This window comes from Rhinolophus hipposideros (genome assembly GCF_964194185.1).
Source record: "Rhinolophus hipposideros genome assembly, chromosome: 23".
Taxonomy (NCBI): domain Eukaryota; kingdom Metazoa; phylum Chordata; class Mammalia; order Chiroptera; family Rhinolophidae; genus Rhinolophus; species Rhinolophus hipposideros.
Window position 1 is genome coordinate 456,451 of NC_138069.1, and position 23,514 is coordinate 479,964.

At 48.3% G+C, this 23,514-nt stretch overlaps 1 protein-coding gene across 1 annotated transcript; it reads left to right on the top strand.

The window, feature by feature from the left end:
• Positions 1–8,696: 8,696 nt before the first annotated feature.
• On the top strand, positions 8,697–14,742 carry LYPD8 (LY6/PLAUR domain containing 8; the record flags this gene model as incomplete). The annotated part of the gene is made up of 5 exons (XM_081034874.1): positions 8,697–8,751; positions 9,089–9,208; positions 10,530–10,682; positions 12,040–12,171; positions 14,513–14,742. The coding sequence occupies 5 exons, from the start codon at positions 8,697–8,699 to the stop codon at positions 14,740–14,742; spliced, it is 690 nt and encodes a 229-aa protein (XP_080891000.1).
• Between the last annotated feature and the right edge of the window lie 8,772 nt (positions 14,743–23,514).

Here is a 23,514-nt window from a genome sequence, read left to right on the forward strand (position 1 = left end):
TGGTGCTCGATTGGAGGATGGGAGCCCTTTTCCTTTCAGCTGCACCCACCTGGTTGAAACATGTAATTGTAGGAAATGAGGAATTCTGGCAGCGTGCCCCTCCCAGGAAGATCCTGTAGCCCTCAGCTGGGACCTGGAGGGGAATAGAAATTCTGTGTTTCTGGTCTCACCTGGGATGGAGTTTCTATAATGCTGAACTCAGTAGGGGGAACACGCGGGTTGTAGTTCAAATACTGCAGACACTTGCTGTTCTCATATTAATAGTTTTAGTAGATTTTCTTGAGTAAATATTTTATCATTTGTTTTATGTTCTTAGCACCATTTCAGATGTATACATTTTTAACACTTGGTTGTTTTCTAAATAACTCTTTCCAGTTATGCTGATTTCAGTGAGAAGTGTGTCGACAGAGCTCCTATGGTTGCCATTCCCAAAGTGGAACCCACTTTTTAAAATATGGGTTTTCTTTAGCCAGGTTTTCTTTTGATCAGGGATTTTTTTGTCTTTATTCTTCCCATATGAGCATTTAAAGCACATATGAGATAATTTTCTTTAATTTTTAAATTGAATTTATTGGGATGACTTTGGTTAATAAAATTATATAGGTTTCAAGTATACAGTTCTATACTAGAGATAGTTTTAAAACACTTTGAGTGATTGGTTCACACATGGCCTACATTAAGGCCAGGTTGCCCCAAACTCAATGATCATATGTGGACTTAGATGGGATTTATAGATGATGTAATACAGAATTGTACACCTGAAATTATGTAATTTCATTAACAATTGTCACCCCAATAAATAAATTTAAAAAAAAAAGAAAAGAGACTTGACTCTGGGGACTGAAGCCTCAGGGTGGTTAGTTCTGTTATAATAATACATTTGAAAATAGACTGAATTCTGGAGTCATCAGTGTCTTTCCTGAAATACAAAAGGGAGAAGGACTTTTGTCAATGCCACACAACCTATGAAAACCAGAAATAGAAACTATATGTCCTTATTGCCAAGAACATCACTACAGGCCCTTCACAGTTTCCCACTGTAGTAATTCATTTAGACTTCCTGAGACAACATAAGATGCCTAAAGGAGCATACCATTTATTGAGTCACACAGACATGGGAGGCCTGTCCCTGCACCCATGATTTTTTTTTTTTAAATTTATTAGTTTCAGGTGCACAAGACAAGGTAATACTTAGACGTTCATCATTTATATCCCTCACACTGGGAACCCCCCTCCCCCCATCCACTATCCCTCAGACCTCACACTGAGCCATCACATTATATATATAAAATTATAGTTGGCATTCATTAATGTTTAGCTTCTGGTGTACAATGCCATGATCAGGCATCCACAGTATCCCTGAGGTGGTCTCCCAAATAGGACGCATGTCCATCGGATACCCAACAAAATCTTTACAACATTATTGAATACCTTCCCCAAATTAATTTTCAAAAAACCCTGAGGCCATCTTGTGGTTACCAGCTGCTTCCTAATCCCTTCACCTTTCCCCTTATCCCCAATGCCCCCCACGCCCATCTAACAACTCTCGGTTTTTCCTTTATGTCCCCAAAATTGTTTCTGATTAGTTCATTCATATATTCTTTTCTTTAGATTCCGCATATAAGTGAGATCATATGGTACCTGTCTTTCTCTTTCTGACTTATTTCACTTAACATAATGTTCTCTAGATCCATCCATGTTGTTGCAAATGATAAGATTTCTTTCTTCTTTATGGCTGCGTAATACTCCATTGTATAAATGTACCACAGCTTCTTAATCCAGTCATCTACAGATGGTCATTTCAGTTGTTTCCATATCTTGGCTATTGTGTAAAGTGCTGCAATAAACATAGGAGTGCATACTGATTTTTGAATTGGAGTTTTGGATTTCTCCGGGTAGATGCCTAGGAGTGGAATTACTGGATCACAGGGTAGTTCCATTTTCAGATTCCTGAGATACCTCCATACTGTTTTCCATAGTGGCTGCACTAATCTGCAATCCCACCAACAGCCTGCACCCATGATTAAATAGACAAGGTGTTGGGAGCAAGATGCAGAAAGTAACCTCATGCGCTGTCTTTTTTCATCTGTCCGTGTGCTCTTTTCTTCTTCCTTGAGTCCTGCCTTCTTAAATCTCCACCATTATAGATGCTGTCTTTAGGATAAACTGAATGAAAGAAGGAAGTTATGCCCAATGGGTTCCTAAGCAAGTATTTGGAATGGCCACAGAGTTTCTAGATTTCATTTTGAAAAGTAAGTATGTAAAATAAAAACACAAACAAAAATAACACTGCCATCTGTCACCACCATCAGGGTGATTGGAAAGTGATTGTCACAGCCTCTGAAACAAGCCAGTCCTGCCAGCTGGTGGAGGTGCGTTGAGTGGTGGGTTGGTGGATGCAGTGAATCAATACATGCAGAAAGAGCTGGAGGCAACTCAATCTGTCCTGAGCATCACAGAGAAGGCAGAGGAAGGAAGGAGGGTCCTGCATGATCCTTTCTTCTTCTGGGTCTACCTCTCATCACTCCTCCACAAATTCCCTTCTCTGTCTCCTTCTGTGTAGCCTCCATTCTTGTCTCAGCTCTCCCTCTTTCCACTCCCCAGGGAAAATCAACTCAACTGGATCCCAAGGGACACAATGTCTCATGCCTTATGCCCTGCTGCTGTCTCCTCAGCACCACTGTCTCAGGCTCTGGCTAGATGCTATTGTGGGCTGTCCTCTGCCCAGGGTTGCTGGTTCTGAAGGGTGGATGGACTGGGTGACAGGTGACCATATCCAGTGCAGACTCCTCAACAGTGGGGATACATGCGGGTTACCTTGCTTCTGACGCAAAAAGCAAAGTGAGTCTTGATGTTCTTCTCAAGAGAATGTAATTGGGTCCTACACCAAGAAAGCATGTTCCTCCTGTGAACATGACCCAGTAACTTCCACACAGACACGACAATCTTGGCATGACCTTTAGGGAACATCTTACTCCTGAGCCTGGCTCACTTCAACATTCTATCTCATAGACGAATGGGCAGGGAGTCAACATTCCCTTTCTCCCAGGTGGGTATCACTAATGTTACCTTTTTATAGATAAAAAAATTGACTCATGGAGAGACATTAACACACAGAAAGTAAATTGTAAAAGGAAGTTTTGAACACTCATCTTCTGCCAACAGGGGGTGGTGCCCTCTACACTTCATGAGAAAGAGCAACATAAGATGACAAAGTAGTTCAGGAGGGTGAGTGCTGCCCTTGTAACTCTTCAGTAAACTGGGGTTCCTCACTCAGCAAAGTGAGGCCCTGAGCAAAGTACGCTCTTCTCTACCAAGAGGCCTTTCTGCTCATACTTCCCTTCCTGGAGCCGCCCGAGCCTCCTCTTCCTTTGCCTTGTTCCTTCTCAGCTCTCAGAGAAGTGTCCCCACTCCAACACTGTCCTTTCTTGCCTCAGCTACCATTTTATTTCCATCACAGCTCTTCGGTTTGTGATTATCTTTATTTGCCTGTTTCCATTTGTGTGTAGTGGTTATTAGCTTAGAATCTTAGGAAGGGCAAAGAACTCAGCTGTCTCATTGACTTCATGTCCTCATTGCCCAGTACCTGGCATAGAGTAAAGCACAACACATATTTGTTGAATAAACAAGGACATTTATGGCTCAATTGTCACAGAGGGGATGGGGGTAGAGGAGCAACGGTCCTCATTGTGTGCTCTGTGCGTCAGCCACTGTGTGAGTGAGCACGTGTGGGAAACAGGCATCACTGTCCCTTTGTTTCATTGGAGATACAGAGAACCTTAAACAAGGTCACACAGCTAATAAATGGTGCAGACTGGTGGCAAGCCAGGCCTGTCTGCCATTTGCTGTCATTCCTCAGCAGCCCAGTGGAGCCCCACGTTAGTAGATCATGCAGACAAACTGGTTTACAATGTTGGGCACAACAGTTCTTCACATGTGCCTGGAGTTGTTGGGGAAATGGTCCCATTGAAGACCTGCTGAGATGACTACTGATTTGGTCCCAGACACATTGCCTGCCACAAAGGCAGCCCCAGGAAACTGCCAGTAACCAAACTAATGAGGATACCAAACTTTCCTTGGGCCAAATTTACCATAGTGCCTGCGTTGTGCTGAAAGCATCGTGTGTTTCTTCTTAGTCATTTTGACAAGTTGGGAGTCATGAGTGTCCCTTTCTCTCAGGCAAGAAAGCTGAGACTCAGGGTAAGGAACCGTCCGAGCTCAATCAATCTGTAGATGGTGGAAGCATGCTCTGAGGCCAGGCCTTGCGTGCCTGTCTGGCTGTGGTGTCACAGGCACGAGCTCGTGGGGCAGTAACAGCAGAGGAGTCCCTACAACCTGACAGGTGCACACCAAGTGTCTGCTCGCGGGATCTCCTTTAGCCCTCAGGATGACTCTGAAGAAGTGGGTGGCGTGGCTCTTGCCATTTGACAGATGGGAGCCCAAGACTGGGGTTCATCACCTTGTACCGGGCACGGACTCTGAGGGAGGACTAGTTCCGACATTTCCCCTGCATGGTGCCTGCAGGTCAGGGAGCTGGGGACTCCTGGCTCTGTAACTTTGTTGTTTTGAGCCTGTTCTCACATTTCCAAACCTCAGGAGTCAGCCAGTTAATGAAAGCTTCTGGAAGCAAACCCAGACAGAGTTGTAGGCTCCCAGCTAGACATCTGCTGAGTTCTCAGCTTGGATTCCTGTTGGCGTCCCTGCTCTGGCCATCCTTCCTGGCCCTGCTCACTTCTCTGTGTTTTTCCAAACTACGCTGGACTCCTCTGGGAACTCACTGCCAAGCTTTGCTGATGGTCAAAGGAGACAACGGGGGAGCCATTTCCAGTAATGTATCCAGGCATACCCAGAAGGACTCTCTGGGATCTGGGTGAGTCCCAGCTTGCCCCAACTGAGCAGTGTGAGGATAGTTGGCTTTGTTCCCTTCTACAGGACAATGGAGACACTGCGGTGTGCCCAGTGTCTTCAACTTCAGAGAAAAAGAAGGGCTGTATTGAAACCCTGCTTCTAACCAAGAATCCTTCATCAGGAGGAGGGTCTGCTGTAGAGGTATTTTCCTGCAATGCCTGTGATTGCTCAGCCCTCAACCCTGAGAGCCCTGTGCTGATGACAGAGAGGTGAACCCAGAGCAGGGAGGATGTTCCCAGCCTGTGGGCAGAGGCTGGTCCCACATGAGCTGTGTTGGAGTGGAGAGGTTGCTGGCCGTCATGTATGAAGGCCTGGAGGAGAGGCCCCTTGGATCTGTCAGGGGTACCGATACCCATCTGCGCCCTGTCCAGGCAGACCAGGACTGCTGGGGCAGACGTGCACAACCCCACTGTGGGCTGCCCTTTCATCGTAACCTGCCCCCCACAGAATTATTGTTAGATGACCTGGGAAGAAACCCAGAGGGTAAAGGGAGGACTCCAGGGGGAATAATGACCAGCAAGCATTTTTCCAGGGCCTGATGTTCCTACTCTACAGACAGGAGCTCGGCCTGGTGAGCCAGGTTAATAATTAACTTACGTGACATGAGGGGCAAAGTTTGGATTCAGACCAGACAGTTCCTGTTGCCTTTGGCCCATTTGCCAGGGTACCTGATGCCTCTGAGAATAATTAACGTCCCTGACTTTCTTGGCAGGTCCCAGCAGGTTACTAGAGCCCCTGAGCATAATGGCTGCGGGGACTGTGAGCAGGGGACCTCTATCACCCACTCCTCATGGTTGCTCCTGCCCCTGCTTCTCACTGCGCCCTGCCAGGTGGCTGCACTGAAGCTGGACAGGATTCTGTTAGGGAGGGAGCTGCCTGAGCTTAGGAAATTGCTGTTGGAGGGAAGAGGGGAGGAGAGCGGTAAACAAGAAGTGGCCAGAGGCTCTGCTTATAAAAATGACCCTCTGCATGATGTCACCTTCTGCATGAGACCAGTGCAGACTTCCCTTTTTAAACCGAATCCCCCGCCCCATGAGATTGACCCCTGACACATTATTGAATGAATGTGTGAGTTTGGGAGAGGAAAAAGAGCTGAGTCCCAGGCCAGGGTAGAGTGAGCAGCAAATGGACCAGGGATAGTTTCGGAACCGGAAACCCCATGGTTTCACAGCAGGCTGATGGAAACTTATGTCTGTTTTCAGAGCCAGGAGCACCCACGGCACAGTGCGAGGGTCTGCGAGAGGCCCATGTGGCCTGATTCTGAGTTCTGACTGCCCCAGGTGTGAGACCTTGGGCCAGTCTCTTATGTGTCTCTTTTGTGCCTCGGTTTCATCATCTGTAAATGGACTAACGAAAATGCCTGCTTTAGCAGGTTGGTGCGAGGTGATGCTTGTAACTCATTAGCAGGTCACAGGGTCCATTCAGGGGGCCACAGCCGGCATGAGGTGACACAGGGACACACATTGCTCTTGCACATGCTTTGCCACAGGCAGGCCTTGGCCAAAGTTGCTCCTAATTGCTGGTGGCCTCAGAGAGTTGACCTAGTGCCTTGCTCCCAGAGGCTTAAGCCACCTGTATCCTGCAGTTGGGCAGGGCCCCTTCTGGCACGAGTCCCTCCCTGCAGGCAGCTGTGCTTTCTGACTCTGCAGCTACCTGCTATATAAGGTCCCTCACACACCTTCTCCAACCTCCCTGCATCGGCCTCCTGCAGACCCAGAAGGTGAGAGCTGGGCCAGCCTGGGAGAAGCTGGGACCAGGGCGGGCTAGGTCCAGGGCAGTGCTGTGTACTCTCCATGTGTGTGGCACTGTGCCCCCTTGAGCCCCTCTGAGCACTGGCCGCCTTGAGCGTGGAAGCCATAGGCTTTGCAAAGCGCTGTTCAGATACTGTTGTTTTCCTCTTCTGTGCGTGTGGGCCCCACCACACCATGCTCCTGTGTTCCCGAGGTGGCCATCTGGACCTGGGTCCCGCCACCTCCAGGCTCGGCCTTTCTGCTGTGTGTCTCTGGGTCTCCCTTACTTCCCTACAAAAATGAGACTGGTCATGAGGTGCACACCACAGGCTAAGGCCATTTGCACACTTGAGTGCTGTGCTGCTGGGGCCTTTCCTCCCTCCCCCTCAACACCCATGAGACTGATAGGCCCCCCAGCAGGCCTGACCACCACCTGTCTCCTGTTGGGGTTCCAGCTGGGAGGGGTGGCTGGCATGGGGCAGGCAGGAGCAGCACATAGAACATCTGCCATGGGCTCTAGCCCAGGCTGGCCCGTTCTCCTTGTACCCCCAGATGGCGAGAACTTGAGACAGCAGATGGGCCATTTGTCTCCTGTGATTTTATGTTTCTCTTCCTTTCCACTGACACCAAGCAGGGGGTCACGGAGCAGTAGAGAGTGTGTGTGTATCTGCGGTGTGTGGTGTGTGTGTCCACGGTGTGTGTGGTATGTGTATGTGGTGTGTATGTGGTGTCTGTGGCGTGTGTGTCTGTGGTGTGTGTGGTGTGTCGTAGTGTGTGTGTATCTGTGCACATGTGTTTGGTGCTTGTGTGGCCTGTGCTATGTGGTATGCGTGTGTGGTATGTTTGTGTATCTATGGTGCACATGGCCTGTGCTATGTGGTGTGTGTGGCCTGTGTATTGTTTGTGTGTTTGGTGTATGAGTGCCTGTGCTGTGCAGTGTGCCCCATGTACGTGTACTGTGTGTGTGTGTGTGGTGTGTGTGGAGTGTGTGTACTGTGTGTGTCCTGTGCTGTGTGCTATGTGTGTGAGTGTGTGGTGGGTGTGTGTATCTGTGCTGTATGCAGTATGCGTGCCAAGCTCTGACCCCTGGAAGGAAGCCCCGCCTGCGGCGCACCCTGGCCTGGGAGCCGGGTAGGTGCGTTGCTCCCACTGCTCAGTCTGTAGGTCTGTCCCTGCGGACCAGGAGCCACCTTTGCTTCAGTCTGTGCCTGGGACTGGCTGCAAGGCAGTAGCCTGGTGGCTGGGGACTGAGACTCAGCAAGTCCCCTTTCATCTAACTTCAGTGAAGCCACGAGCACAGGTGGCTGCTGTTTATGGGTAAATGAATGAATGGTGAGGGGGGGTTGGTGCCGCCTCACCCACCCATCCTCACCGCCCAGCGCTCACTGCCGTGGCGGCAAGCTGAAACTCTTCAATTCAGGGTCCTCGAGAATGTGCCCTTCAGTAGCGATGACACACCAGCCAGTGCTGGCCAGACCCAGATGCAGCCACACAGGCTCAGCTCTGGGCGCTGCCTGTGTGGGAGGCCATGTGGGGTGGTGGTCAGAGGAGCTGACGCCTCTGAGAGTGTGACCTTGACCTTGAGCACATTACTTGACCCCTCTGGGATGAGGAAGATGGTACTCATAGCAGCGGCCTGCTCGGGTGGAGGGGCGGCTCGACTCAATGCACACGGAGAGCTCAGCAGGCCAACGAGGTGCTGCTGACTGCGACAGCACCCCAAGGGCCCACTGAACGTGGCAGAGAGCAGTTGGGGCTGGGCACAGTGCTGGGAGAGGAGAGCCCTGCTCTGCTTCTGGAGCCCATCCCAGGTAGGCTTGCGCAGAAATGCCGCTGTGCTTCGTGCTCTGTGTACAGATGTGTCTGTGGGTGTCCAGGGCCAGGAACTAGGACCGGTGCGGATTGAGGGTGGGGTAGTGTGCAGCCCACTCTGCTTCCAGCTGAGGCCCACTGTCACAGGAATGGGCTGTGCACAGCACTTGTCCGGGTATGATGACACCCCTGGCCTGCTTCTCTGTGTCTTTCCAGGCTTCAGGCACTGTGGTCATAGTCCTCACCATGAAGGACATCTTTGTGGCTAGTGTCCTGGCAGCAATCACCGTGACATCTGTAGGTGAGGGAAACCACGTGGCCCTCTTTGGGGTTGAAGGTCCCATCTTCCACCTTACCAGAATCTTCTCGCTCTTGATGCTCTGACACCTCTCTGAGACATGAGAGTTGTGGTCAGTGCACAGCAGAAATCCCTCTGTGGCCAAGGCCCCAGTGGAGCTGCTCTGGGCAGTGGGTCAAAGTCAGATGGACAGTGGGGGTGGCTCCAGCACACAGCCTCAAGTTTGGGAGTCCTGGGGGAAGAAATGCCATCCCAGCTCTTCTCCTCCTCTGAGGTGGGCACGGGACACCCTGTCAATGTCTCCTCAGTGTTGATAAGGCCAAATGTCTTGTCTCCCCAGAACCTCTGAGCTGTGTGCAGTGTAACTCCCTGAAGAGCTCATGCACCAACTACAATGCCACTGAGTGTCCCTCACATGCCAACGTCAGCTGTACCAGTTTCTTGGCTGAATTCTCTCTAGGTAAACCTGGGGGGCTTGTCAATCCCATTTCTGGGACTTGCACTAGGCAGGAGCTAGAGGGGGTGGTCAGGGAGGAGAGGAGGGCTGTGCAAGGACAGAACGGTCATGAAGGCAACCCTGTCACCCTTCCCCCTTGGTGTCCTTCCTGTCTCATATCCCATCCATGTCCACTCAGTCTCCTTCCCAGGGTGTTATCTTTCTCAGAGCATTTAGGTCTCTTTTCACCTTTTATTATTATTATTTTTTTAATGAGGGTGCAGCTCACGGTGGCCCATGAAGGATTAAAACCGGCAACCTTGGTGTTATTAGCACCATGGTCTAATCAACTGAGCTAACCTGGCCACCCTTCTTCTTAACTTTTTAGTACAGACGTTTTGAAACATACACAAAAGCAGGAAAAAAGGGTACAATAAACTGCCACGTAACCACCATGCTATGTCAACAATTACCTACATTTTGATTTTTTTTGCCATAGTATTTTAAAGCAAATGTAGATGTCATGTCATTTCCCCCATAAATACTTCACTATTCATCTCTGACAATAACTTTTTTCCTTTTTACATAACTATTATAACATTATCACACCTAAGAAAATTATCTGTAATTCTTTAATTTCTCCTAATACCCAGGTCACCTTAAAAGTGTCCCACTTGTTTCAAAGATGTTATGTTATAGTTGATGTGTTAGAATTTGGATCCAAACAAAATCTCCTCATTGCATTTTGCTATTAGGTATATTATGTCTAATTTGTTTTAGAACAGATATAATCACTTTTTTGTTCAATGTCATTGATTTGTTGGAGAAATGTCTCATATTCTGGTTTTGGTTGCTTGCTTCCTGTGGTGTCATTTCACTGTCCCCTGTTTCTGGCGTTTCCTGTAAACTGGGCCCACACTGTTGGGTGGCACTCTCTTCAATGACGGGCATGTGTGAATCGATGCTGTCCTGTATGGCATCACATGTGACTGAGGGTTAGCACTTTAAACATCACGTAGTGGTGCCTGACTGGAATGCTGTGCTCTGAAAGCGTGGATGCGTTTGGTTTCATGCTCATGCTGTGTGTGGACCCATCGCGTCTGCTTGGCTGTTTTTGGAGACACTGAGACTGACAGTGGGCTTGGTGTACAGGCTGCGCATTAGCCTTCTGCCTGCAGCTTTACCTGCATCCCTGATAATCTGCTGCCGAGGGAAGGGACCATCTTCAGGGTCAGGAAACCCTCTGTGTGTGTGTCTTCTGCCCTTGCCTGGGGCAGTGGCTGCTCAGGGTGACACCTCCTGGAGCCTCTGGTCCCAGGCTGACAGCCTTGTTTGCCCTGTGCAGGGGAGAATGTCACTTCATACCAGGATAAGGCCTGTTCCCCGCAGAACTGCAGTGACAAGGTGGAGGCCTTTGAGGTCCATGTGTCTGATGGAGAACGCTTCAACTTTGAAAGCCAGTGCTGCCAAGGGGGTCCCTGCCTGGACAGCAGTCACAGTGAGTGCTGGCTGGCGCCGCTCTTCTGCCTTCCCCCAGCTCTGTCCCTTCATTTGCTGGTGCTCAGGGTTAGTGTGTATGTGGGTGATGGTCGCAGATGAGGGAGAGTGATTTGGGAAACAAGTGGGTAGGCAGCATGGTGCTGGGTTCTCAGTGTGGGGCTGGAACCAAGCCAGTGCTTATCTGCGGTTCCCAAACTGTGGTTGCAAGCCCTCTTTTAAGACTCAAGTCTTAAAACTCATTAAGGACCCCCAAAACTTTTCTTTAAGTGGACTATGTCTATCAATGTTTACTGTATTAGAAATTAAATCTAAGAAATTAAAAAAAATCTTTATTCACTAAAAATTTTAAAACAATAATGTTGTAAAGATTTTGTTGGGTATCCGATGGACATGCGTCCTATTTGGGAGACCACCTCAGGGATACTGTGGATACCTGATCATGGCATTGTACACCAGAAGCTAAACATTAACGAATGCCAACTATAATTTTATATATATAATGTGATGGTTCAGTGTGAGGTCGGAGGGATAGTGGATGGGGGGAGGGGGGTTCACAGTGTGAGGGATATAAATGATGAACGTCTAAGTATTACCTTGTCTTGTACACCTGAAACTAATAAATAAATAAAAAAAAATTTTAAAACATGTTGACATTAATACCATTTTTACATAGAAAGAACTATATTTTTCAAAACATATTTAGTGAGAAAAGTGTCAGTGTTCCACATTTTCACAAAACTCTCCAGATTCCAGCTTCAGACACAGTGGACCCTCTGGCTGTCTGGGCATGTACATCATGTATTATCACCAGAATGAGTCTGACCTTGTGTACTGCCTGGAGGGTACATGGGGATCTCCAGGGTTCCTGGACCACAATTTAAGAACTGCTGGTCCTTATTTTGAAGAGGAAAAAATGTGGCCAAAAGGCAACATTCATAGAGCACATTTCATTAAGAGCATAGCCGGGTCCCCTAGTCACAACGGTAAATATGGCCCACATTCAATCGGTCAGAGCAGATTTAGTCATAGTCACATATTTGTTGGCTCATGTTCAGAATAGCTGGTTCATATTTGCTTTTAGTGCAAACTTTCCCTTTCTTCTCAGCCCAGCACACTCACGGACCACAGTCCTTGACGACTGGATGTCTGCAAGGGTGGGTCCGTGGGGCTTGGCAGTAAGTACGTGATGGCAGGTGGGCCCGGGATGACTGTGTCTTCCAGGCAGGATCTGAGCTTCCTGGGCATGCAGCTGCTGCATGCCCAGGCCACGTTGGGGGTGTCTCTGCCTGTAGGGCAGAGCTGTGTTCTCTGTGGTGACAGAATGCCTCTGAAGTAATGCCTCTTCCTTTGCCCAGCTCCTGCACAGGAAAGTATGTCCAGCATAGAGTGCCCTGCGTGTTATGGGTCCAATGAAACTTCCTGTGTGGTGAAACCCCGGAGGTGTCTTCAAGGAGAACGCTGTGTCAATCTAGTTGCAGTATTTAATGGTACGTCTTGGAGTTCCAATTCCTTTTATGGGACTTGAATTGAAATGTGTCCAGCCTTGGGTCCTAACTTGTGGGATAGCCAAGAAGGGCTGGGGAGGTTGGAAGGGTAAATAATAAGGGCAGAACGCCTTCGAGACGGTGAGGCTGTTAACAAGCCCTGAGCTGCTTGCTCCTCTGCCTCTTTCATCCACAGAAGTCTCTCCCGGAAGCCATCCCTCCCGGGGAGCTGCCCCTCCCGGGGAGCCGTCTCTTAAGCCCCACTGTGTAAACCAGACAGGCTTGTTCAGTTGCACCCTGTCCCTCCTGGACTGACTTCTTTACCAGGTTTCGACATCCTGCAGGTGTGGGGTGTGTGACTTTTATTTCCTTGTAGACATACACTCTTCTTTGCTATCTGTCACTGAGAGGTGCTGGCTTGTGACAGCTTAGACACTGGAAGAAAGACTCAAACTGGGCTTTATAGCCAACCAGTTGTTCCTTTCTACAAAAATAATTTGATATTAACCATGAAATTGAAATAACAATTAAAATACAATACTAGTAAGTGTTTTATTCTTTAAATACTCAGGCAAATATTATGCGTGAGTATTTAAACAGTACAACATGGGTTAGTCAGGGTGAATGGGTTGCTGCTAGGAGCCATTCCGATTCCTCGACCTGCTCTTGGAGCAGCTCTGGTCCCCAGCCAGGACCTGGTACTCTGCCGTACCCTTGGCACCCCGCCCCCGACATTCCCTGCTGGACTGCATGGAAGAAGAGGCTTGAAGCTGAAGGAACACATGGCTTCTGCCACCACATGGCTCAGAGGAATAGGAGTGTAAGAGCACCAACACCCACGTATAGTTTGATTTCAACTTTTGTTAAATGGCAATCACAGTGTCACAAATCAATGATTCATTGAAATCGCAGACCCACACTTACCTTGAACCTCTTTTTACTTTTTAAAATAGACTTTACTTTTACAGAAGTTTTAGATTGACAGCAAAATTGAAAGGAAGGTAAAGGGATTCCCACATACCTTCCACCCCCACACGCACAGACTCTCCCATCAGCATCTCCCCCGAGACGGTACATTTGTTTTAATCCATGAACCCACATTGACATGTCATTAGCACCCAAAGTCCATAGTGTACATTTGGGTCACGATCTGTGCTGTACTCTCTGCGGGTTTTGGCAAACACTCAGACATGTGCCCACCACAACGGCAGCACACAGAGAGGGCTCATAGTCCCAGGAGCCCCTGTATTCTGTCCCTCCATTCCCAACCACTGGCAGCCTCTGACATACTCACTGTCCCCACAGTTCTTCCTTTTCCAGAATGTCAGACTTGGAATAATGCAGTGTTAGCCTTTTCAGACGAACTTCTCTCACTTAGACCTGTCATTTAAGGATCCTATACTTTAAAAACTTCTGGACCTTCAATTCCTAAGCTGTGTCTGAGGCAACAATGGCATCAGAAGGCCTGTCTCCTCTTCCCATTCTGTCCCCAAGTGTCTTCTACTGCAAAGGATGGATTATTTCTTTTAATCCATAGTGTTTGACTTAATCTGAAAGCAAGACAGTTCAGAGGCACCATAAATATAGGTTTTGGGGGTTATTTTTGCCTAAGGTCTGTTTTTAAAAAACTACTGTGGACATGTGCCAAGTAAAATGTCTTCCTAATTCACTGTAACTCAGCCTGGCACTGGCATTTGCTGTAAAACAGCCATGGATCGCTTTCTTCCCTGCGATTTGTTGGTCTGTCTCTCTTCCTTTGGGCAAGTTTGGAGTCTGCCTGGGATCAGGGCCACTGGCGCTGAGGCCCCTCCCTCCTTGTGAACTGCCTGTCCCCAGGGCTCTGTGAGGTGCAGCCCAGAGAGCAATAGTGCCACACAGTAAATGCTCAACAAAAGATTGCCACATCGCAAGCACGTCTTCTTTGCATATTCCCTTGGCCTTTTCCTGGATTGGCACCTTAAAACAGTGTTAAACACAACACGACTCACACCTAGAGCAAAGACACACAGGTCTGTTCTTCCCTGAATTCTGTGGAAAACTCGGGTGAGGACCATAAGGTCAGAGGGCTCTGGGTGGACAGCACAGCCTGAGTACAGGTCCCTTCTGGGTGGGAGCAGAGGATTCAGGGGTCCCAGCCACCCCCAGATTTCCTGCCTGCCAGCTGCGCAGCACACACTGGGATCTGCCCAGCTCCAGCCCCCACCTCTCAGAGCCTCAGTTTTGTCTGGGGGCAGGTAGGGTGGGGTCTGGGCCTGACCCCGTGGTCCCTCTGCAATTACCCCTGGCTATCTGGGCAGGAGGGGCCATGGGCGTGAAGGCCTCAGGGTACCCACTGCATTCACAGGCACAAAGGAGCTGGTGCTGCAAGGCTGTTCCAATGTCTCTAAGGACACCTGTGAGTTCCTGTCTGGGGAGCCCCGGGAGCTTGGAGGGGTCACATTCCAAAATTTCACGTGTGTGGATGGCACCAACACCCCCTCGACTCCCTGGACCACCACTCCCAGCACTGCGCACAGGCTGTCCTTTGTCCCCACCAGCTTTGCCGGACTCCTGCTACTGCTGCTGCTACTCTGAGAACACCCCTCCCTCCTCTTCACTGCTCAGTAAGTGGCGATGACCCACGACAGCCACACTATTGCCATTATTAAAGCGTTGGTCTGCCCACTGGCCAGACTGTCATGCAATTTTCTAGGCGGGGCTTCCTTCCAGTTGCTGTGCAACACCACCCCAGTGCCTCCTGGATCTCTGCCCACCTCACGTCTGAGGAGCACCTGCTGCCTACAGCCCTCTGCTTCTGGGGCCTGACATGCCACACTCAGGGGTGTCCCAGCTGTGCCATGTAACACCCTGTGTTGACCCCACTGCTGATACCTGGTCCTTTAGCAAATCATCCTGGCTGTGGTCAGAGGCCCACAGTGAGGCTGTGTAAGGTCTGGTCACCATAGGACCCAAGGTCAGGTTTGGAAGGGTGGCTTAAAGGCTGGCAGACTGTATGTCTAGCCTCCAGTGGGGACATATGGCTGTCAGTGCCCCAGATGACCAGGTGTCCTGTGGCTTTGCAAGAAATGGAATGTTCCACAGCTCTAGTTCCTTCTCTCAGAGAACCTACAATTGATGGTTAGAGGCTCTGACTGCATGTCAGATGCACAGAGAGCAAAACGCCCCTGGGTGTAGCATGCACAGAAGGGCAGCTTTGCTAAGTAAGGCGGCCCTGGGCGAGACTTGCAAGAACGGGCTTATCTGGAATAAAAGATTAAAGGTACAAGCCGATGGGGGCTTCAAGATCATTAAGGGCAAAGCCACCAAAAAGGCCACCAGCGTATTTCATCACCATGTCCATTCTTGTTTGTTTATTTATTTCTTTTAGCCTTCTTATTTTGAAATAATTTTAGTGACCAAAAATTTGCAAAAACAGTGTAGAATGCCAATTGACCTCTCCCACCCCCATGTCTGCATTTTACACAAGGACACTACAATTACTGGAACCAGGAAATTAGCACTGAAACGACAGTCTTACCCGATAGCCCTCGTTCACATGTCACCAGTTCCCACTGATTTCCTTTGTCTGGTTCAGGACCCAACTTTGTTATGTCTTCTCTGTTCGTATATACCTTCTACAGTCTGTGATGGTTCTGGACAATCTTTCACTGGCCAGTTATTCTGCAGAATGTCCCTCAGTTTGGGCTTGTCTGAGTTTTCTTACGATAGATGGAGATTATGCATTTTTGACAAGAATCCCTTCTCTGCGCATCTTATCAGGAGGTCCATGTTGATATGTCCTATCACTTCTGGTGTCAACTGTGATCACATAGGTAAGGTGGCACTTGCTAGGGTTCTCCACAGCAAAGGTACTGTTTTTCCCCTTTGCAATTAATGATAGGCTAAGTTGTGTTGCTGCAACAAGTAGATCTTAGTACAAAAAATCCTAGAGGTTTAATGCAGTGTAAGTACACTCTCAGTTACTTAATCGTGCAGTTTTCCTGCCTGGGCGGCCAGCCTGGTGGCTTCTCTCTGAGAATGACCAGGGGCCAGGCTGCTTCTACTACATGGCGCCCCCCTCTCCTGGGACCCTTGGGCTGTCAGTCAGTCAGGGTTCCATGTCCTATCGACTGGTAAGTAGAGAGAGCTGGAGGGCCACGTACTGTGCTCCAGAGGCCTGCCCTGCAAGTGGCATTCGCCACCTTGGCTCACATCTCATCGGCCATAACTCAACCACGTGGCCTGGGAAGATCTGGTTTATCCATGTGCATCTTGCAGTCTCAGAGTCTGCATGGTTCAGTGGTCAGGGACATGGCCTCTGGATCCAGAGTGTGGCTTCAAATTCTAGCCCTGGGACCTTGGGCACCAGACACCACCCCCTCATGTCTCCGTTTCCCACCTGTATTGCTGGGATAGCAGTAATGCCTACTGCCAACACAGTTCTTGTCAAGAGACCCTAGGATGAGGGATCCTGGAGACGTGGTACTGTAGGCACAGACCTAGCCCGCTCCATAACACTGAGGCTGTGGCTGCCTGCACGTCTCAGAAACTCTATCCCAGAGTCCTGGTGGCTATGGCCACCGCGGCTCATGGACTGCTGCTGTGTGCACCCACCTTCAGTTGGCAGCCAAGGGCTGCACAGCTGACCTGCTCTGAGGAAACCTTAGGGGCTGTGAGCGTCCTGCGAGCAGGCAGTCACCAGGAATGGACAGCAGGTGCAGGGGGCTGTGGCAGGGGCAGCACAAGAGGAGGGCGGGAGGAGGAAGGCATTGGGCCCCATCTGGGAGGCACCCTGGGCTGCAGGATGCAGGTGGGAAGACACAGAGAAATGACACAGGAGGCAGTTTAAGCAGCAGTAGTGGTATCTGCTCTGGGCAGACACTCTTCATCCTGCTGTAACACAGAGAAATTCACACCCTAGAAGTGCACTGCCAGCTGTAGGCCGTGCACACTGCTGGCTCTTACCTCCTCTCCCAGAGCAGGGAAGGCAGCAAATGTCACTTGTGCTCAATGGCGACCTCCTTTTGCTGGCTGTCCTGCTAACTCTGGCCACGGGTCCTCTGGGCCGGTCCTGGATTGACTGTAGGGGTAAAGTCCTTTGTCTGAGGAGCGCCTCAGAGGGCTGCACTCACACTGTACAGCTGGTCCAAAAACAAACCGCTGCCTGTCTTTCCACAGCATTTTACAGTTTGCAAAGCTGTTTTGCTCAGGTGACTATTTTATTTGGAATCAGCTTTGTTGAGGTATGATGTGTGTCTGATGAGTGTGACAAACATATCCACATAACCCCTCCTCCAGTCAAGATATGGAGTGCCACCCCTCCCCCAAAGTTCCCAAGGTCTCCTCTGCATTCCACCCCATTCCAGCCCCAGGGGTCCACCTGCACCCCCACTGTCTCCTCCCGAGCAACAGGCAGCCCTTCTGCTCACATTCCATTGAGCTGAATGGTTATTTGGCACCATATAGGTGCAGGGTGATGGGCAGTATAGGCCTGCAGGTCAGCTCTTCCAATGACAAGTCTGCCCCGTGGAGGAAGGAGTCAGGGGACCGTTTCCAGTAGACTCTGAGCCCTCCTACCGCCATCTCACGGCCTCAGCCAGAAGATAGCAGGCTGTGGTCTTCTCTTCTGTGTGGACTGGGTGCAGCACCTCTCAGCTGAATTATGAATTAAAATAAATGTCTAAATAATTCTTGACCTGAAATTGAACCAACGCTAAAACCAAGAATCCTGTATGTCTCTTCAATGTCCCCTTTTAACTGGGTGAGTGAAGGTGCCCCACGTGGCTACAGGGGGATGCTGGTCTCTAGTCATGCTGTAGAGACCTAACAGCAAGAGTGACTGGATCTGAGCAGGGTGAGACAAGGGGGCCCAGCTGCAGAGACCAGCTACTTGGGTCAAGTGTTTCCAGGGGCCATGGTATCCCCAGAAGTGCTCCCACCAGCCAAGATACCACAAGAAGTGAGGCTCCAAGTCCAGCGTCCTAGGGAAAAGGAAGTGTGAGCAGCTGGAACTCTGGTGCCGGCCTCACAGTGGGCCATTCCAAGGAGTGGGTTTTAAAGGAGGATGAGGTGGTGGCTGCCTGGACCCCTCCAATATCAACCCTGAGTCAGGATGTAGGTTCCTGACCTCACACAGACAAACAGTGGTGGTGGGCTTGGCCAGCACAAAGAGAGCAGGGGCTCCTGCTGCCACATGTCCCAGGCAGTATCTCGAAGTCTCAAATTCCAGCCATTGTCTTGGTCTAAGAACTGTCTGCATCCGCCATCTACTGACACCTTACTGGGGATGCTGCCTCTTGTGGAAGCTAAGTTGGAAGGTTGGTGAGGAACCAGGAAGAGTCTGAGGGAGGAAGACAAGGGGCCTGAAGCAGGGGTCCTGCCCCCACCCCCACCAGTTGCAGGCCCTGACCTGCTCTGCTGCTGAGTAACCTGCTGTTGACTCCATATCACAACTGACAATAGCCATGCCCCCTGTGAGCAGCTGGCTCTGTGCATACTTTGTTCTTCAGGAGGCTGGCATTACGACGTCACTTGTGTCCAGATGAGCAGGCCAAGGCTGGCGGGGGCTAGGTGCTTTGCGAATTGCTAGTGAGGTAGGTCCTGGGCCAGACCCAGCTCTCTGTGACTGTGGAAACCAAGGAACAGCCCTGTGAGTGCCCACAGGCAGCTGGAACAGCGGGCTCCTCCTCACTGTACCCCTTTAGAACCTCACAGCACAGCCACTCAAGCACATGGCCTGAGGCATCACCCTCTGCAGGCTTCAAGGTGAGTGTGAAGGTTTCAAAAGAGCACAGTGGCCTGGGTGTCTGGAGATGGGTCAGCTTCTTTCTCAACTGTGAGACAGGCTTGGCGTCATCTGGAAGTGGACTCCAGCTGTTTCTTCCTGTCTTCAGCTCTTCATGTCACTTTTTGTCTTTTTTTCTTAGAGTCTACTGCTTCACCCAAGCCCATCTCACTTGCTTGCATTTTTTCTCACCCTCTGAACTGGACACAGTGTGGAACTAAAGTTTATCTTTTTCAGTTCTTACATTGAATAGTTTCTATCATTTCTCTGTAAATTTGTCACTTTTTACCAAACTTTCATTTGTTTGTTTGCTTATTTATTTATTGTCCTCCATAAGTTCACTCTCTTCCCCCACCATACCCCTTTGAGATGCTGGAGTTTGGAAATGGTCCAGGCTGAGCTGCAGAGGGGTTTATACTGTGGTCAAGGACCCACCATGCAGCACCTCCTTCCAAAAGGAGCGTGTTTGCCCTCTGGTGGGGGCACAGTCCTTCCAGCCAACAACCCCCAGGGGACTCAGGTTTCTCCTGGGCCTATCTCTTATCTAGGTCACTTCATCTGGTCATCTCAGCATTGTGGACAGCACCCAGTATGGGCAGCACATAGGAATCTGCTGTATGTCCCTACCTGAAACTTCACTTTTGTCACATGACGGGACATCCTGACATCTCTCCACCTGCACACGAGCCCCCCATTCTGCTACTGGTTCACAATCCAGGGAGTGCTGAGGAGCCCTGCAACTGGTCCCTGTCCACAAAGGGCAGGGGGACGATGGAGACAGAAGCAGCCACTCCAGGTCAAGAGGTGGCAGGTTTATGAATGAAGGGAACTTAACTTATGAGGCTTGTCTTGGGTGGCCAGAATCTTCAAGTTTATGCCCCTTAAATGGGCACAGTCATGCAGTTGTCCGGACGTCTCAACTCCTCACTCCCTGGATGGCGCCTGAAACAGTTGGCGTCACGGGACAAAGGGCAGAGTGCACTCTACCCAGGGAGGAGGTTGGGAGCTACAAATTGAGTGGCTGTAGATGTATGGGCATGTTTCTGGGCTCAGCTCTAATCCATTGAGCTATATGTCTGTCCTCATGCCACACCACATTGTTTTCACTTGTACAAAGTAAAATAGTTTTATAATAAGCAGTAGCTTTTTAGTAAGTTTTGAAATTAGGTTGTGTGTGATGCTCTATCAGTGTTGTTCTTTTTCGAGATTGCTTTGGTTATTTAGGTTCTCTTGCAATTCCAGATGCATGTTAGGGTTGGATTTTCCATTTCTGCAAAAGGCGGTTGGTATTTTGATAGGGATTGCTTTGAATCTATAGGCGACTTTGGGGACTACTGCTTTCTTAGCAGTATGAAGTCTTCCAATTCATGAACCTGGGATGATTGTCCATTTATTTAGGACTTCTTTAATTCCTTTCAGTGATGTTTTGTAGTTTTCAGTGTATGAGTCTTGTGCATCCTTGCCTGAATTTATTCCTAAATTCTTAAATCTTCTTGATGCTATTGTAAATGGATTTTTCTTATCTTTTGGATTGTTTATTGCTAGTGCATAGACATACAACTGATATTTGTGTGTTGATCTTGTCTCCTGAAATTTTGCCGAATTATTTATCATCTCTAACACTTTTTAATGGATTTTTAATGATTTTCTATCTGTGAATAAAAATTTTACTCTGAATAAATAATTTTACTTCTTCCTTTTCAATTTGGTTGACTTTTATTTCTTTTTCTGTGTCCCTCAATTTTGAAAGTTCTTTATATATGAGATCCTTGTTTATAGTATATGTTCCAATATTTTCTTCCTGTTGCCAGTTATCTTTGGCTCTGAATATTTTTTTTTAATTAATATTAATTGGTATAAGGTTGTTTGAAAGGCTTACATACTAACATTTTAGTTTTGTTTCTTCTCTTCACACATTTGGAAGGTCAGGTACTCTGACATGTCTTACATTATCATGTATAAATTGATTTACCATTTTTAAATTGATTTATTCAAATTCACACACCAATTACAGTTTCCTAGTTAGAGATTTCTTCAAAGAAAAGTAGAAAGTAGAACAGAAACAAACCACATAACTCTGAACAGGAGGAGGCTGTACAAACTATTATTTGTTCTGTTGGAGAAGTCCAAAACAAAATACTTTTATTTTTCTTTTAAGATGACATAATTTTTCAGAACTTACTTTACAACATTTTACTTCTTTGTCCATTCTTAGACATCAAATTGTTTTTCCCTTGTTTAATTGCATTGAACTAATTGAACTAATACTTCCAGTAGGATGTCGAATACATCTCCCTGGGTATTAGTTTAAGTATTTTCAGACTTAGGACTGATTTCATCTTTCTGGTGTGGTTCAAAGCGATCTTAGACCTCGTTAGCCACTCTCTTCTCCCTTCCCTGCATTTTTTTGTCATCTGCTTTGCTTGTCACAAAGAGTTGTGGCACGATGGAGTAGGGTGGGGGTGGGTGAGAGATTTTGTCCTGGGATTTGGGGATTTTTCTGTTTTGGTTTTCAGTTCCTTTAAAGTTTTGACATTCTCTGCTTTCAATTTATGCTGATGGCATGATTTTGCGTAGATTCAATTTTTTTGATGTTCTGTACTATATTAATTTGGGAAGATATATTGGGAAATACATAAGTATGTATTATAAAATAATGAACATTATTAAGTTATACTTTGCACACAGTAAAATGGGATACACAGTTGAGTGAGTTTTGACAAGTGTGTATAGTTGTGTAATGACCACCACAGTTATGATGTGGACTATTTGTAGTACCCTAGAGGATTTCTTCATGCTCCTCCAATCGATCACCCCAGACAGTGCCGATCTCTCTGACACTGTAGATCGGATTGGAGGACTCAACCTTGCACTGTTAACATTTGGGGCGAGAAGGTGAAGGGTGAAGGGCTGTACTGCTCTCTTCTGCACTGTAGGACCTGTAGCAGCAGCCCTGACCTCTTCTCAGTTGGTGCCAGCAGCACTTTCAGTGTGAGAACCCAAAATGTCTCAGCGCCATGTGTCCGCTAGTGGGTTCAGTCATCCCTGTTGAGAAACACTGGATTAGATAGACTGGCTTGTTCTTGGACTTTATATAAATGACATCATGTAGTGTGTACAGTTTTATGTTGGTATAATATTTTCAAGATCCATCCATGTTGCTACATGTGTTAAGAGGCTCATTCATTTCATTCTACATGGACATGCCACCATTTGTTTATTATATATTTTTTCTGCCTTTTGATCAATAGACAACACAGTTTTGGAGTGTTCTACCCCACATCTCCTCTGGGATAACTATATTGGAGATGAAAATTTTATGATCAAGTGTTTGTTTATGTGAGCATTCTTTTTCCCTTTAGGTAACCCTGCATTTCCACCCTTTCTGAGTCACTCACCTTAGCACCTTGTTGCTAGCAAGTCAGCCACTTTTGGCATATGCTCAAGGTCACTGTCTAGGAAAGACTGGTTGCTCAGTAACTTACCTCATCACATACAATTGGCAAAAGTCACGCAGGGCATTTGGCTGTCATTGAAGCTCGTGGCTGCTTAGCTTTCTTTCCTGGTGGAAGAGGGTCTGGTCAAAGACCTTAACCCTGCCCACCTTTTTACGTGTCAGGGGCTCCCAGCATCTGCTGGGGTGGAAGAAGAATTCGAGAGGAGGAGGGGCAGGGAGGTCTGACCTTCCTGCCTCTTCTCCTGGAAAATCTGGATTCCTTCTCTCGCCACACTGTAGAGGGGTCAAGGGATTTGGGGCTGATAAAAAAGACTTGTTTACATGTCAATTATATCTCAATAAAGGTGGAAATAAAGAAAAAGATAAGACCATGAAAGGTAGTAACACAGAAGAATTATTCACGGTGTGTGGACAGGGCTGCCTGGAAGGGAGGTCTCTTTCAGCATGAAGTTGTAAAGAGGTTTAAGATATGGGGGTCACTATAGGGAAGAGGAGAAGGGCAAGGAAACTCCTGAGGGAGAGGGGATGGAGGAGGGACTTATGTGTTTAGGTGACTTCGCTCAGTAGCATGACAGAGAGTCTGGGTCAGAGGATCTCCAAGGCCCCAGAAGCTAGTGACCTTATAACTGCAAGGTCCTGTCTAAATGCTGTTGGGTGAAGTTTCCTGGGGATATACAAGGCAGTCAGTCTCTAAATGGCTAAAATTTATTTGGACTATTTTTGAAATAATAAAAATTTTGAGTTCAGTGATGGCAGGCTTTTGAGCTAAGGATGTCAGCCTGCTGTGAAGAAATAAACCACCTTGGGACCCATACATGGGGCCATCTTTGGCTAATTTATATAACACACACTGTAGGGAAAATAGCCTTGGTCAGGCTCCCTCCTCGACCAGCTGCTGGCCCTGACCCGGTGACCTGCGGGTCAGACAGGATGGACCACAGCGCAGGTGCCATCCATCTTAAAGATATACCCTTGCATAAGCACCCTGGCTGTACGCCACATTTGTGTCTATACAGTATAAAGATGTCTGGCTGTTTCACGAGGTGGGCAGCTGAGACATAACAAGGGCTGCTGGCTGTATCCAGCGACGGGGCTGATTGTGTCCCACACACCTGAATAAACTATA